The 15,393-nt window shown below is 38.3% G+C and overlaps 1 protein-coding gene across 1 annotated transcript; it reads left to right on the top strand.

The window, feature by feature from the left end:
* Positions 1-685: 685 nt before the first annotated feature.
* On the top strand, positions 686-3,075 carry LOC133804950 (probable cysteine protease RD19B). The gene is made up of 4 exons (XM_062243058.1): positions 686-1,204; positions 1,298-1,417; positions 2,190-2,436; positions 2,558-3,075. The coding sequence occupies exons 1-4, from the start codon at positions 743-745 to the stop codon at positions 2,833-2,835; spliced, it is 1,107 nt and encodes a 368-aa protein (XP_062099042.1). The 5' UTR covers positions 686-742; the 3' UTR covers positions 2,836-3,075.
* The last annotated feature ends 12,318 nt before the right edge of the window (positions 3,076-15,393 follow it).

Here is a 15,393-nt window from a genome sequence, read left to right as displayed (position 1 = left end):
TTGTATTGCACCAATCCAGAACGAAAACCGAATTTTGAATTTAATAATATGAAAAAATTACCTAAACCGATTAATGTTTTTGTTAGCTTTTTTTTTCAATCAATTATGTGTGGCCTTGCTTTAAGCAAGACTCATTTCACACAAAAAAATTATCACAATCGCAACATTCAAGATTTTTTTTTTTAAATAAAACATAAAAGTCACGATAATCAATAATTCAACGTTCAAACTAATCAATAATAAATAATAAACTGAGTAACAAGTTAAAATGACTTATAATTGTCAATATATATCAATTAAAGATAGTATTCTAATAAGAATGGGACTCTGTCGCATGTGATGATATATTTATAATAATTTTAATGCAGCGGTTATCACACAGAGAAAAATATCTACTACAATGTATGATTAAAAAGAAAAATAATGACCAATAATAATAATGGATAAGGGAGACAAGGCGGTGAGCATGAACACGAATCATAAAGAGCCAAAGATATTTTATTTAATTTTTCCTCTTCTCTATTCTACAATTCGCTTTCAAGTTTCAATTTGTAGAAAAAGAAAACAAATAGAAAGCGAACACGTGTCAAGAAACAGTTGGTTTAGCGTCCAACTTCTCACAACCTTCGAGGAAGCTGATGATGAGTGTGGTGATTAAATATCCCAAATTCCTGCTCTACTACACCACACAGGCACGGCCCTTACCAAACAGTCTCTCTCTCTCTCTCTCCCTCCTTCCAAGATGGACCGATCCACTCTTTTCACTGTCTTCCTTCTCTCTCTTCTATCCTCTACGGTGGTCTATGCCGTGAAACTGAAGGAGGGCAACGACGAAGATCTTCTGATCCGTCAGGTCGTGTCGGAAGGAGACGATCATATTCTCAACGCCGAGCACCACTTCACCAGCTTCAAGCAGAAGTTTGGGAAGACCTATGCTACCCCGGAGGAGCACGATTACCGCTTCAACGTCTTCAAGGCTAATCTTCGCCGAGCAAGGAGGCACCAGAAGCTTGACCCTAGCGCCGTTCATGGAGTCACTAAGTTTTCCGATCTGACTCCCGGTGAATTCCACCGGACTTCTCTCGGCCTCAAGCCTCTCCGCCTACCTACCGACGCTCAGAAGGCTCCGATCCTTCCGACTAACGATCTTCCCGCCGACTTCGACTGGCGCGATCATGGCGCCGTCACGGAGGTCAAGAACCAGGTGAGCATCTGCTTTTTTATTTGATATTAGCTGAAGCTAATTTGATTGTGTCTTTTATCTGATGTTCTTTTTGATGATCGGATTGAAAACTAGGGTTCTTGCGGATCGTGCTGGTCGTTTAGTACCACGGGGGCACTGGAGGGAGCTCATTTTCTGGCCACCGGGGAGCTCGTTAGCTTGAGTGAGCAACAGCTTGTGGATTGCGACCACGAGGTTTGACTTTTTTTTTTAATAAAAAACATATATTTACATTTAGTAAGCTTAAAGTTCATCGACCTGATTTAATATGTTGACTCTAGAAGCATAAAGGTTAGTGAATTTAATACTGACAATTATCTTATTTGACTCTGTTAGAAATTACTGAAATTCTTGAAATTTAATTTTTGTGTGCTGAAAATATCTGTTGATTTTGCATAAATGAACCTAAAAGTTAGAAGTTTACTTTTTTGAAAATGAAACAGTTACAAGTTTACTTGTGTACGATGTTTTGATTATTTTGGTTCACTAGCGATGGTGATGCTCGGTGAAGGTGGCGATTGCTTGCAGAGCTCCGTTGTTGCTTTATTAATCTTTTAGGCTTGTCCATCTGTTATTTACTACTTGTTGGGGTGGTGTTGAGTAGAATAATAGACTCTTAGAAATAAATTAGGTAATGCATATACTATAGGTGGATTAGGTATTAATTTTATCAGATTTTGGGCGGTACTTATTAGTTCTTCACTTGACATTCGTTTATGTATATTGCACTTTTTTTTTAAAAAAAAAAAATATCATATGGTGGCGCAAGTTTGATTAAGAAATGGGTTCTACTAGTGTTATTAATGCTAAAAGGGAAGTCAACTTTGACACTCAGATAGTAGAAACAGTGTGTTGTTTGCTTTGCTTTCTACGCTAAGGAAACGGTGATGAAATTATTTGAATAAAGTTATTGTTATCCAGAGATTATCTATGTCAATTTATTAGATCATGCATATACTTCTTGCAGTGCGATCCAGAAGAACAGGGTTCTTGTGACGCAGGCTGTAATGGTGGGCTGATGACTAATGCCTATGAGTACACAGTCAAGGCCGGTGGTCTTCAGCGTGAGGTGGACTATCCCTACACTGGGTCTGATCGTGGTACCTGCAAGTTTGACAAGACCAAGGTTGTCGCATCTGTATCTAACTTCAGCGTTGTCTCTCTTGATGAAGACCAGATCGCTGCCAATTTGGTGAAGAATGGCCCCCTTTCAAGTAATTACTTCAAACATGTCTTTCTGACCGTGCATTGTTTTCCTAAAGTTAATCTCCAAGATTGGCTCTTGTCAAAATGAATTTTTTTGGTAATAACGATTTCTTGTTTTTTACTATGCAGTTGGTATCAATGCGGTTTTCATGCAGACATACATAGGAGGAGTTTCATGCCCATACATCTGCGGAAGGCATCTGGATCACGGGGTGCTTTTGGTGGGTTATGGGGCTGAAGGTTACTCTCAGATCAGGTTCAAAAATAAGCCATACTGGATCATAAAGAATTCATGGGGACAGAACTGGGGAGAGGACGGATATTACAAAATCTGCAGGGGTCACAACGTGTGTGGGGTGGACTCTATGGTCTCTACCGTAGCTGCTCTGAACATGAATCAAGCATAAAGTTCGTAGATCCTTAAGTTACCTTAGTACTTAGTAGTAATGTGCTACCGCACCAAATGGGTTATGTAAATATATATAGTCATGCCTTTTAAGACGGCTTTTATTTCTTTATTCTCTCTATCAGGAGAGGGAACTCTTCATGTTATAAAATATTTGCCGAACGAAACTGTTGTATATTTGTTCCTTTGTGAACATTTGATCATTATCTAGAACTATTATTAATGTAAAGGCTTATAAGAATCATTGGCATCGTAGTTCCATGGAGTAAATAGTATTAGAGCATTCACGGTGGATCTGGCTAATTTTTTAAAATACAGAGAATAAGGGTAAAAATGAAAGAGCTAAATTTGAGTTAATATTCTTCTTTACCGAATAATATAACTCCACATAATGAATTAAATAGAGATAACCAAAATATTTTGTTCTTTTTACTTTCTTTCTCAATCTATATTACAATTTTGTAAACCGTTACAATTTTGATTGTGGATCTTGTTGGAAATTAAACTAAACCTATTAAAAGAACAAAATGTAAATTGACTGATAAAAATTTGTTTTGTCTATTTTAACTAGAGAACAAAAGATCCTGGCGGCGAAGCTTTCCACGACCTTTTGTTGCGTTTTTTGGAGTTCCACTGCTTGGTTCTTGATCTATCCCTACTCTCAATGATATCTTTCCTTGGAAGGCGTGATCAACGGGTTGGCTCTCGTCACTGCAACAAAATATAGAAAAGTTGACACCCTTTTATGACTTGCACCATAGTTGCAAAGACAAAAAACTTGAGTGGTATTTATGTCTACTTGTATATGACATAGAAAATTCTTAGTTATGTGTAGCTGGACAAGACATAAAATCATATGAGACGTTAAAAATGGATTGTGTGTAAAATTTAGTAGTGATGTAATGTCTCCCTACGCATGTAACTGAGGCGACGCTGAATATTTGTGTTGGCAAACATACCGCATCAAAATAATCATCTAAGACAAGATGTTCGACGACACACTTCATTAGAAGAGATATACAATATCGTATCTAAGTAACCTGAACACGAGTGTGTCAGTGCATGCATTTTGTATGGAGTATTCAATCACGATATGTCAAACTATTTTATATTTAAGGATGACATCAATTTATTCAAGGCGAAAAGATTGGACAAAGAGTTGTCGTGTGCTACGTAAGGTATCTCATATAATTTTCTTTTATTTAACTTTCTTATTTGGTTTATTTAAACCACAAATTCCATTAACTATATTTATGTATTTTTTTATCAGGGTATTATACAATTTCCTAGTACAACAAAATCATCATAGTGAGTTTTATTTGTCAATCCTAGTGTTGTAGCTAGTGAAGACAATCACTTTGAAGAACATGTTAAAAATCTATATAATCAAATTTGTCAACTATCATCAAACGAATAGCTTATCGTTGTCCTTGAAACTATTAGTAAGTTTTTTTTTTTTACAAAGAAGTTTATCATTGTGAGATAATTAATATTTTATCTAATATTGTCTCTCTTCTACAGTGACCACTGGATGTTGCCAAAATTGGTGCCACATGCATATTACTTTTGTTTTTGTGATTCGGTAAATACACCTCTTAACAACCATCAAGAAACTGTAGCAACAATCGTCAGCGCTTATAATCGTTTATTCACCTTGCAAGATCGAGTTGATGACATCCCACAACAGCTAAATGTTATGCAACCTCAAGTACGTAACTAAAATGTTCAACTCTTTATAATTTTTTTTTTTGAGTATTATATTTTTTCTAAGTTATTAATTTAATTACTTAAATTTTTAAATATTAGTGTCCACGTCAATGGAATAATATGTTAGGAATATAGTTTATAACACAATATGTATATTGCAATTTATGAGAATTAATCACACTATAATTGAAATTCTAATTTTTAAGGTATTACCAAGTGATTAATCCAATAACTTTTTACTTAATACGGAAACATAAAAAGATGACAAATTAATTAATGATTTGATTGGTCAGAAATCCAATAGGATTGATCAGATTGTTTACAGAGTGAAAAATGCTAAAAGCGTATAGAATAGAAAATTTAAACGACACACGAAATTTTTACATAGTTTGGTTTATATAGTCAAGGAGGCCATGCCCAGAGAAGAAACATGATTAGTAAGAGATCGATGGTACAAAATACAATTGTCTTATGCAAAGATAGACTCCCTCTAATCTATTGACGCAATCTTGAACACCGTCTTCTAATCACCGTTTCTGAACCTCAAACACTTGAACTCCCATTGGTGTCAAACTTCTCCCGAAGTTGCTGCTTGAATCCTCCCGAAATAAGACTTTCAAGCTATTCTCCCAAAGAACACTTTAACAAAAAGCCTCCCGTGCAATGCAGCTTTACAAATAGTAGACTAAGACGCTACACTCAGCCTCACATACAAAAAAAAAAAAAAAAACTCTTAAATGACACTCTTTTGATTACACAAAAATACACTCAATCTTCTCTAAGAGGTGCGTCTTTTGAGTGCTTGAAGGTTCTCATTTTATAGCTAAAGAAATTGACCAAATGAGGATGGAGATCCCACATATTTAAGATCAAAAGAAAATACATTCCCTTAATTCAAGGAGGATTTGGTCAGCTGTGCAAATCAATCCTGACAAATCAGAAATTGCTTCTTTCTAGATAGATTGAAAAAGAACTTAGTACATGATTGTGTCTAAGTTCATTTCACTCATTTATTCCTACAAAATTCAAAATTAATATATTGAACAATATCAATTAAAAATTAATTATATTTTTTTTTAGTGAAAAATAAAAAGGAAGAAAACAAATAAAAAATTAATTATAAAATAGAAATTAAATAATTGATTTATTTTATTATAATCACCTGCTGACCGAGATCACATAAGGATATTATCATTAAGGGCCTGGTCATGATATTATCCTAAATTCATTTCCATGAAAGGAAACCAAAATATTTAATTAGTAAATGAGGAAAAATCATTTTATTAATTAAATATATATATATAATAAAAACATGCATGCATTTATTAGTCACATGATACAATATTATAGATAAAAAACGCAGAGAACACAAGACAGTGAAACCATAAGTTGAATCATCAGAATTTACCAATTCTTTGAACCAACTTTGATTCATCAATTTTGACAAAAATTATCACATTTAAAGAGATGTCAATTTATGAATTAACAATAACATTAAACTTAAATGGAAGACAACACAAATTAGAGTAAAAGGAAGAAATGACCTTTGTTGTGAAAATCCTAGTTACATAAAATAATAAAAGTTATGGTTTTATGAGAAAGACAATGGAGATGGAAAAAAGACTTGATACAATTAGAAATTTTGTCCAAAAATCTCTATTCTTAGCCTCCCTCATGAGATTACTTAAAGCTACTATAATGATGGAATGAGATTAGGATTAAAAGGCATTGGTCTTCAAACAAGTTAAACTTTCTTGATGAAGATCTTAGAGAAAACTAGTATTCTTAATATGAGAGAGAGAGAGAGAGAGAGAGAGAGAGAGAAAGTGGAGAGTGATCAATTCACCAAAATCTCATATGAACCTCTTAAATAGTGTAGGAACCATCATTAGTGCTAACCAATAAGATTAGAGCATTTTAAAATGAGTTTTGGAGCCAAAACACACAATTGTAAGGTCTTGTACGGACGACCCATGCGATGCATGACCTGTATGCAGGCAATGTGTCGCCCTTATGCAGTCAATACATCGCCTGTCTCGACTTTTATTAGGCAAGCGATGTATTGCCTCTCAATAGGCGATGCAATACCAGCCTCTGACTTGTCACCTCGTACATCGACCAAAAAGATCTCCAAATGCCTACAAAAATTTTGGGTACTCTTATATGCTACAAAAAAATATTTTGGACCCAAAAATATAATTTTTAAATGCCTACAACAAAAGTCATACTGCTCATGTTGACTTTAGTGAAATCGTAATGGTCTTGTACCTCTTTGTACATGATCAATTTTCACTATGTATTTAACAAATCTTAACATTCCCACACTTGGTTAAATACATCATCCTTATCTAGCCCGAATGATATTAGTGCATAAAATAAAGAAATTTTGGGTTTGAACTTCTTCTTAGTGAAAATACTACAAAACTTTACTGAAATGATTAGTAGTCTTAAAATATTAAACTAATCATTTTTAGTGATAAAACTGGTAGTTTCTCACACACCTCTACCTAATTACTCATGTATTTCCCAGTTGCGTGCTCAACACCTTTTATGGTCTTGTGCTCTTCCATTCACGAACCATCCGAAGAGAAAACTTTTACTCTCTTGAGAGACGGCACCACCTCTTGTAATTATTCCATTTAATTCACATAAGTCACTACGTATCAAATCTAACAACTTAGTTTCTCTTTCAACACTAGGATAAGGTTTCTTAATCATTTTAGATTTACATACATAATTCATATTTATCATGCTCAACATTATACTGAGGGTTGTGGCGCGCCTTCGAATCAGAAGCTCCACCTGGCCCTGGGTTCACATGGGTCGCGGTGCCCCAAGAACAGGGCCGCATTCAGACCCTACGAACCCAAGATTCCTTAGCCAAAAACCCACAAAAATCCTCCCAAATGATTCCTAGAACCATAATTCAATCCTCAGAACAACATCAGCATAATACCAACAACAAAACCTAACCTAAAACTTGACTAAAAACTCACAATCAACCACTTGAGCCACAAAGCTCGAGAACACCTCAAGAACTCTAGAAAATCATGACATAATTCAGCTTAAAATAGGGACTAAAGCTTACCTCAGCTATGTTTAATGACCTCCGAGCTGCAACAAGTCTAAATCCTAACCCAAGATTCAATTCCCTTAGCTATCCTCAAGAAATCCACGCCAAACTAGGGAGAGAGAGAGAGAGAGTCGGTTGGGAGAGAGAGTTGATGAGAGTGTTTTGTGTTTTGTATTTGTGTGGTTTACTTAAGGCTTAAGTAACCTTAAGCAAATCCCGAGGCTTGGGGTACCAAAAACGTCTCCGATGGCAAAATGGTCAAAATCCCCGACATTCCCTCCTAATCTCATTAACTCCAAATATATCATCGAATATTTATTCTCGTTACCCGATAACCCAGTAATGTACTAGATACCCAAAATACCCCTTGACTCACCCCGAGTCGGGTATTGGGTCCCGTTGTGACTTTCCCGCTAACTTGCTCCCTAGGATCGTATCGTGTCGAGTACCCCAAATATATCCACATAATAGTGTGGTCTTGCACATATATCACATATATGCCCAAACTAGCTAAATTACAAAAATTGCCCTTCTAATAAGAAACGGTCCCACATGCATATTTAATACACCTAAACATGCATATCTAGTCATATTATAATATAACTCACATAATCACATAATTTCACGCATATATATCACATAAACATATAATTTCCATAAATTGCCATCTTGGCCCCCTAATTAAGGTCCTTAGCCTTATTAGGTAATTTGGGACGTTGCAATTATCCCCTCCTTACATAAATTTTTTCCTCGAAATTTTACCTGAACAGCTTGGGATACTAATTTTGCATATCTGCCTCTAGCTCCCAGGTCGCTTCCTCAACCTTGTTGTTCCTCCATAATACCTTAACTAAAGGTATAATCTTGTTCCTTAGGACTTTGTCCTTTCTGTCTAAAATCTGAACTGGCTGCTCCTCATAGGATAAATCTGTCTCCAATTCTAGATCCTCGTAACTCAACACATGAGTCTCATTTGATACATACTTCCTCAGCATGGAAATATGAAATACGTTGTGCACACTAGACAGTGCAGGGGTTAAGACCAACCTATAGGCCACTTGACCGATCCTCTCTAGGATCTCAAATGGTCCAACAAACCTGGGCTTAGCTTGCACATCTTCCCAAATCTCTTCACCCCTCTCAGTGGTGAAACCCTAAGGAAGACATAGTCTCCCACTTGGAACTCCACATTCCTTCGCTTTGGGCCTGAATAACTCTTCTATCTGCTCTGAGATGCGAGCATCCGAGCTCTAATCTTTTCAATAGCCTCAGTGGTCCTTTGAATTGCCTCAAGACCCAAATATTTCCTCTCACCCATCTCATCCTAGTGAATGGGTGATCTGCACTTCCTACCATACAACATCACATAAGGTGTCACTCCAATAGTCGACTGGTAGCTTTTATTATAGGAAAAATCTATCAGAGGCAAATATTTACTTTGGGACCCTTCAAAGTCCAATACACATGCTCTCAGCATGTCCTCCAATATCTGGATAGTCCTCTCATACTGACCATCGGTCTGAGGATGATAAATTGTGCTAAACTTCAGTTGTGTACTCATCGCCCTTTGCAAACTTCCCCAAAACTTGGAAGTAAAGATAGGGTCCCTATCAGACATGATAGACCTTGGAGTCCCATGAAGGTGAACAATCTCTCTCACGTTGAGATCTGCATACTGGTCAACCGTGTAATTCGTCCTCACTGATAGAAAGTGAGCTAATTTTGTATACCTATCCATGATGACCCAGATTGAATCGTGCTGGCCCATTGTCTTGGGCAATCCTACCACAAAATCCATCGTGATGTCCTCCCACTTCCACTCTGGGATATCCAGAGGCTATAACAGCCCTGCTAGTCTTTGATGCTCTGCCTTGACCTGCTGACAGGTCAGGCACCTTGCCACGTACTTAGTCACATCCCTCTTCATCCTAGGCTACACTATAAAACTTTTAGATCCTGGTACATCTTCATGGTGCCTGAATGTAGAGAATAAGGGGTAGTATGAGATTCATCCAGAATGTCCCGTCTGATCTCAGTGTCCATCGAAACATAGATCTAATCCTTGTATCTCAATAAGCCCATGCCTGATACTGTGTAGTTCTTAGCTACTCCAGCTAGGACGTCCCCTATGATCTTCCCCAACTGTGGATCACTCAAGTGCTTCTCCTTAATCCTCTCCAAAAGAGTAGACTGCAGGGTGATGTTGGCTAGCTGGCCCACCACTAGCTCAATACCTGCTCTAGTCATATTGTCAGCCAACTCCTTGGATATCTGCTTGGCACTATACAACTGTCCCGAACCCTTCTGGCTTAAGGCATCTGCTACCACGTTGGTTTTCCCTGGGTGATAGAGGATCTCACAATCATAATCATTTACCAGCTCTAACCAACGTCTCTACCTCATGTTTAGATCCTTCTGGGTGAAAAAGTAGTTTAAACTCTTGTGGTTAGTGTATATCTCACTCATCTCACCATATAAGTAGTGTCGCCACACCTTCAGTGCAAAAACCACTACGGCAAGTTCCAGATCATGTGTGGGGTACCTCTGCTCATACTCCTTCAGCTGACGTGATGCATAGGCACTCACCTTCCCTGTCTACATAAGGACACAATGTTGGAAAAATAATCAGAGTGCACAACGAAATTGGCATGGTGGGCATAATGTATAAACACAAAAAAAAATTACAGCTCTCATATAAACAATTTATATGTTCAAGAAACACTCAGACAGAAACATTAATATGCAATATCATTAATCATGCAACATATATATACATATAAATAAACACATACTTATATATATATATCATATGCACATTTATACAAATATTCAAGGACATAAATATTTACCTCTTGAAGTCTATCAACTGTCCTTGAGTATTTTTGTATATATATCGATCTTCCTATCTAACACTTTGAGTACTCAAACCACGATCTTCCGGAGTGTTCTCTACACCTCAAAATGCGTGTGGGCACATAGAGAACATGAGTTTATAATTTAGAAATCACAAGTATATCTTAACGCATGAGAACTTGGATTTTGTCTTGAGAATGGTTAGAATAAAAGAAGAAGATGATGACAATTTATTGTTTTACAAATTCTGAAACTTTTTCTGAATCTTTACTCTCTTGTTTTTTCTTCTTCCTATTACATAATATATATAGATAGATTATATATTACCTTATTATTCCTAGTCATAACAGTAATATATTAATAATATTGTAATGACAATATGAATTGATTTAGGTAAATATTTAACTTATCAAATTTGAAAATATCTATTTTCAAACTATTAATTAAATATATAATAAAATAAAAACAATACTGATACTTTATTAGTACACTGCTACACACATGGCACAATCCCTGGATTATGTCATGCGTGTATAGCAGTATTCCCTTTCAGGGATATTGCAATTTTCTTTTATTTATTTATTTAATTAAAATCAATCATTCCACAAAATATGGTATTATCTTTTTAAGGAAAATATCACAATCATATTTTGAAATTTAAATTTTAAATTCAAAATTGAAATTCAAATTGATGATCATCATTCTCATCATCTTTTAAAATTCAATAAATTAAAAACTATTTTGACTTACCAATTTTATTTTCTCCCACTCAAATAAAATAATTAATTCCAAATTAATTATTCAACCTCAATTATCTTATAATTGTATATTTGACCCAAAGAATAAAATTCTTCTCAAATTTTCAAATTACAGATTTATCCTTATATCAACTCTTACCTTGATATAGTGTTGATAGAGCCACCCTGAGGACCTATGGACCTATAATATCAAGCTCCAATAAATATTAGATTATTAATCAAAGCTCTTTGATTAAATAATCATATTTATTAATCTCATGATTACTCCACTATAAATAAGAGATTGAGCTCTTGATAATTATAGATATATATTTACAAAGTACTTTATTAAAGAATAAAGTGTCCATTGATATAATCATTACATACAACGTTAATCCTCTATTAATGGTTCATAATTAAAAGGGAATAAAATTATTGTTTTGCTAGTGAAGGTTGTGTCACAACAAGTTTGCGACGTGGGCCTCATAACCTTTTCAGTTCCAAAAGTCAACCCAATAGGGAACCATTATTCAAACCATAAGAAGGTATAGATTCCATATCTATAAAACTATGTCCCCAGCCATATATATCATTGAGTCCCCAAAACAATTGTTCTTAGCCTGATCATTCTGACAAACCTTAACGCATGAATCAAATGATCATATGACATATATAGAGGTTCATAGTAACCTCAGGAGTAAGATCATCGTGTATATGGTCATCGTTTGATGTGTTTGATTAATACTATCCAACGGTGTTTAAAAAAGTATTAACAAATCACATCTGGTCCAATTCTATATATCACTATATATAAAGTACCTTTACTAAAGTGTCCTACTACACTAGTGACCATGATCTAGGTCACTTGTATTCACAATACTAGCGAACTGTACTAGCAATAATTAATCTAAAGATTCCAAAACTTTATTTTACTGTGAACTGTTTCAAGTTTATTATCTTAATCTTGATCCTCTCATACCAATATGAGATTAAGACCACATAGATAAAGTTTGGAATTTTATGATATTTACTTAATATTATCAACATAATATTAGACATATTCTATTATAGATAATAATTCAATTCAATTATTTATTTCTGTTATCCCTAAAATAAGAAGTGAATGACATGGCAGGCATTAATTACACGTGGCTGACACCTGGCAGAATCTGTGTTCAACTATCGACCAGGAAGACGTACAACATCATGCGATCGGTTTCTTCATACGACTAGCATGGTCGTACGCACATTATACGCGGAGGAAATCTTAGGCAGTTATGATGGAATCCGAAATTATCTCCCATGATTTCCTGAGTATTCGATTATTTAGGAAAGAATATCTGTAACAAATCAATGTAAATCTTCCCTGAGCTTATAAATAGAAGAAGAGGGCTCAGGGAAGGGGGTCCGATCTTTTTCCTTTAAGCAAAAGAGGTCATTTGAGATTAGAGGGAGATTACACTAGAATAATTATATTTTCTTCTTCAGAGGTTAGTGAAACTCATTGAACCCTAGTTCTTTGATCACCCATTTGAATCTTATTTCAATAACAATTCAAGTGGACATAGGTTATTACCATATCCTGGGGCCGAACCACTATAAAATCTTGTGTCTTTAGTATTTTCGTCATCACATTCTTCTCAATGTTTTCATCCACGTCAAGCGTATTTTGACTCCGTGTCAGTTGGTCAAAATCTGGGTCAACATTCTAGTGCTTTCATTGAGAGATTGATATAGCATTGTTGAGAAAACCAATGGCGAAAACTTCCAAGAAGACTGGACAGGCAGTCGCCGCTGCACCATCTAACCCGCCTCCTCCTCCTCCTCCTGCAAACGTGGCTGAGGATGAGCCACATCTGGACTTTGATGAGGGAAGCCATGTCAGCCCTCGAAGCAGCTCTACAGTTGGCTAGGAATCATGCTGCACCTGCCTCGCAGCCTGATCAACCTGCGGACGGGCCACCCCAGAGGGGTCCCAATCCTAGCCCGCCTATCCAGCCCTCGAGCCCACAAAGGCCCGAGCAGCCATAGGCGGCCCATGACGATGTCCCGCTGATGGACCCTGAGGAGCAGCTTCCATCCCAAGCTGGTCGCCACAATCCCCCGCAGCAGAGGCAGAATTCAGCAGCCTCGTAGTCCTAGACGCCATAGGGGCGATGAACCAAACCTTCCGAACAGAGGACAGCATCCTCCTAGTAACAGGAGGAACTCAGAGTTAGGCTCTGCGGTCCGAGGCCCCCCACGGCATGATAATGCACGGGGACCTAACGACCAACGCAGACCACCCTCTAATGCTCGGGAGGTTCCATCCCGGGAGGGCCATCGAGGGAATAGCCGATCCTACCATAGCCAATTAAGATTTAGAGATGGCCATGGTTATAACGAAGCCGACTCAGGCAGAGGGAATGCCGGTCGGGGAAATGAAGAAAGAGGTGGAGGCAGAAGCCAGCCACCTCAGGATGACCGACCCGACAGACGGGACGCTGGGGGGCAGCCCAGACACAATAATGTCTTCAACCGGCTCAGAGCTAGCGAGCAGCGGAGAAGAGATGAGGACTTGAGAGATGTACTCAATGATCACCGCGAACGGCATGGTGAGTACGTCCCCCCAGCAGCAGAGGCCTCGGCGATTCCTAGCGCCGTGCAGGCCCAGATAGATGCCCTCAACCAGGCAGTGCAGCAGCTAGTTGTGGGAAGAACATCTTATATCGACCATGATAGGAGAAAAGGTACTCCTTTCATTCAGAGGATAGCCATGGCAGAGACTCCCAACAAGTTTAAGATGCCTACGCTCCCAAACTTTGACGGGTATGGTGACCTAGTATCTCATGTCAACAAGTTTGAGATACAAATGGACATTCAGAAAGTGTCCGAAGACGCTCGGTGTAGGATCTTCCCTGCAACACTTTCTGACGCTGCACAGGAGTGGTTTTTTAAATTCCCTCCCGCAAGTATAATTTCCTGGGAAATGTTCGTGAGAGATTTTTACGGGCAGTTCTACGTGGGTCGCGTGCACCCTACTGAGGCAAATCAGCTGGTCGAGATACGCCAGCAAAATGGAGAATCGCTGAAAGACTACGTTCAGCGATTTATGCGAGCAGCCGCCGAAGCAAAAACGGTGGGTGATGAAGGCAAAATGATGGCCATAACGGCAGGGGTTAAACGCCGTACCCCTCTCTGGGAGAGCCTCAGAAAACATGGGGTCAGAACGACCCAGGAATTTCTAAATCGAGCTGATCGTTATATCAAGCTCGAAGACGCCATTGCCAATGAAGGAAAACCCCCAGGCAGAGATAAGGAGACGACCGAACCCGCCAAAGCCGCCAATGGGTCCAAGCCCAACAGCAAAGGCAACGGGAACGGCAACAGCAATGGCAAGAATGGTGGAAAACGGCCACACAATGAGCCTTCCACCTCTGACAACAAAAGGACCAAGGGTAATCGTTATGAACCTCGGTTCACTAACTATACTGCCCTTATTGAGTCTCGGGGAGAGGTATATCAGGCCACGAGTTCCAGTGTGCCTTACAAGAAGCCTGCCCCCATTCGAAAGGATATTTCGAGGAGAGACACCACCAAGTTCTGTCATTATCACAACGACTACGAACATGACACTAATGAGTGCAACCAGTTGAAGGATGAGATCGAGTTCCTTATCAGACAAGGACACTTGAAAAGATATGTACGGGCCTCGGGAAATTCCCAACGAAAAGCTCCAAGTGGCAACAAGCAAGCGCCCACACGCCAACGCTCGCCACCTTTGCAGCCTGATCTCGTAGCCGGCACCCTATTAACCATCTGCGGAGGCCCGCACCTCACAGGAAACAGCGGCAAGGCCAGGGAACGATATGCTTGGACCCTACACCACGACCAGGACATCAAGATGATGGCTGTGGAGGACCACGCGCCGAAAAAGGCTCGATTAGAAGAGAGCGAGATAGCCTTCTCTGATAGTGATGCCCAACATGTCCGGTTCCCCCACCCCGATCCGCTGGTCGTGGACATCCAAATGGCCAATATGATGGTGAAGAGAGTGCTAGTCGACACAGGAAGTTCAGTGAACATCCTACACAAGTCTTCTCTGGAACGCATGAAGTTGTCTGTAAAGGACTTGGAGCCTTGCAACCAGACAATATACGGCTTCTCTGGCGAGGGACTCGCCCTTGCAGGGTCAATCAGACTTCCAGTG

The sequence above is a fragment of the Humulus lupulus genome, chromosome X, assembly GCF_963169125.1.
Source record: "Humulus lupulus chromosome X, drHumLupu1.1, whole genome shotgun sequence".
Classification (NCBI taxonomy): Eukaryota; Viridiplantae; Streptophyta; class Magnoliopsida; order Rosales; family Cannabaceae; genus Humulus; species Humulus lupulus.
Note: the sequence above shows the minus strand (reverse complement) of the source record. Positions and strands in the feature narration are given on the sequence as shown.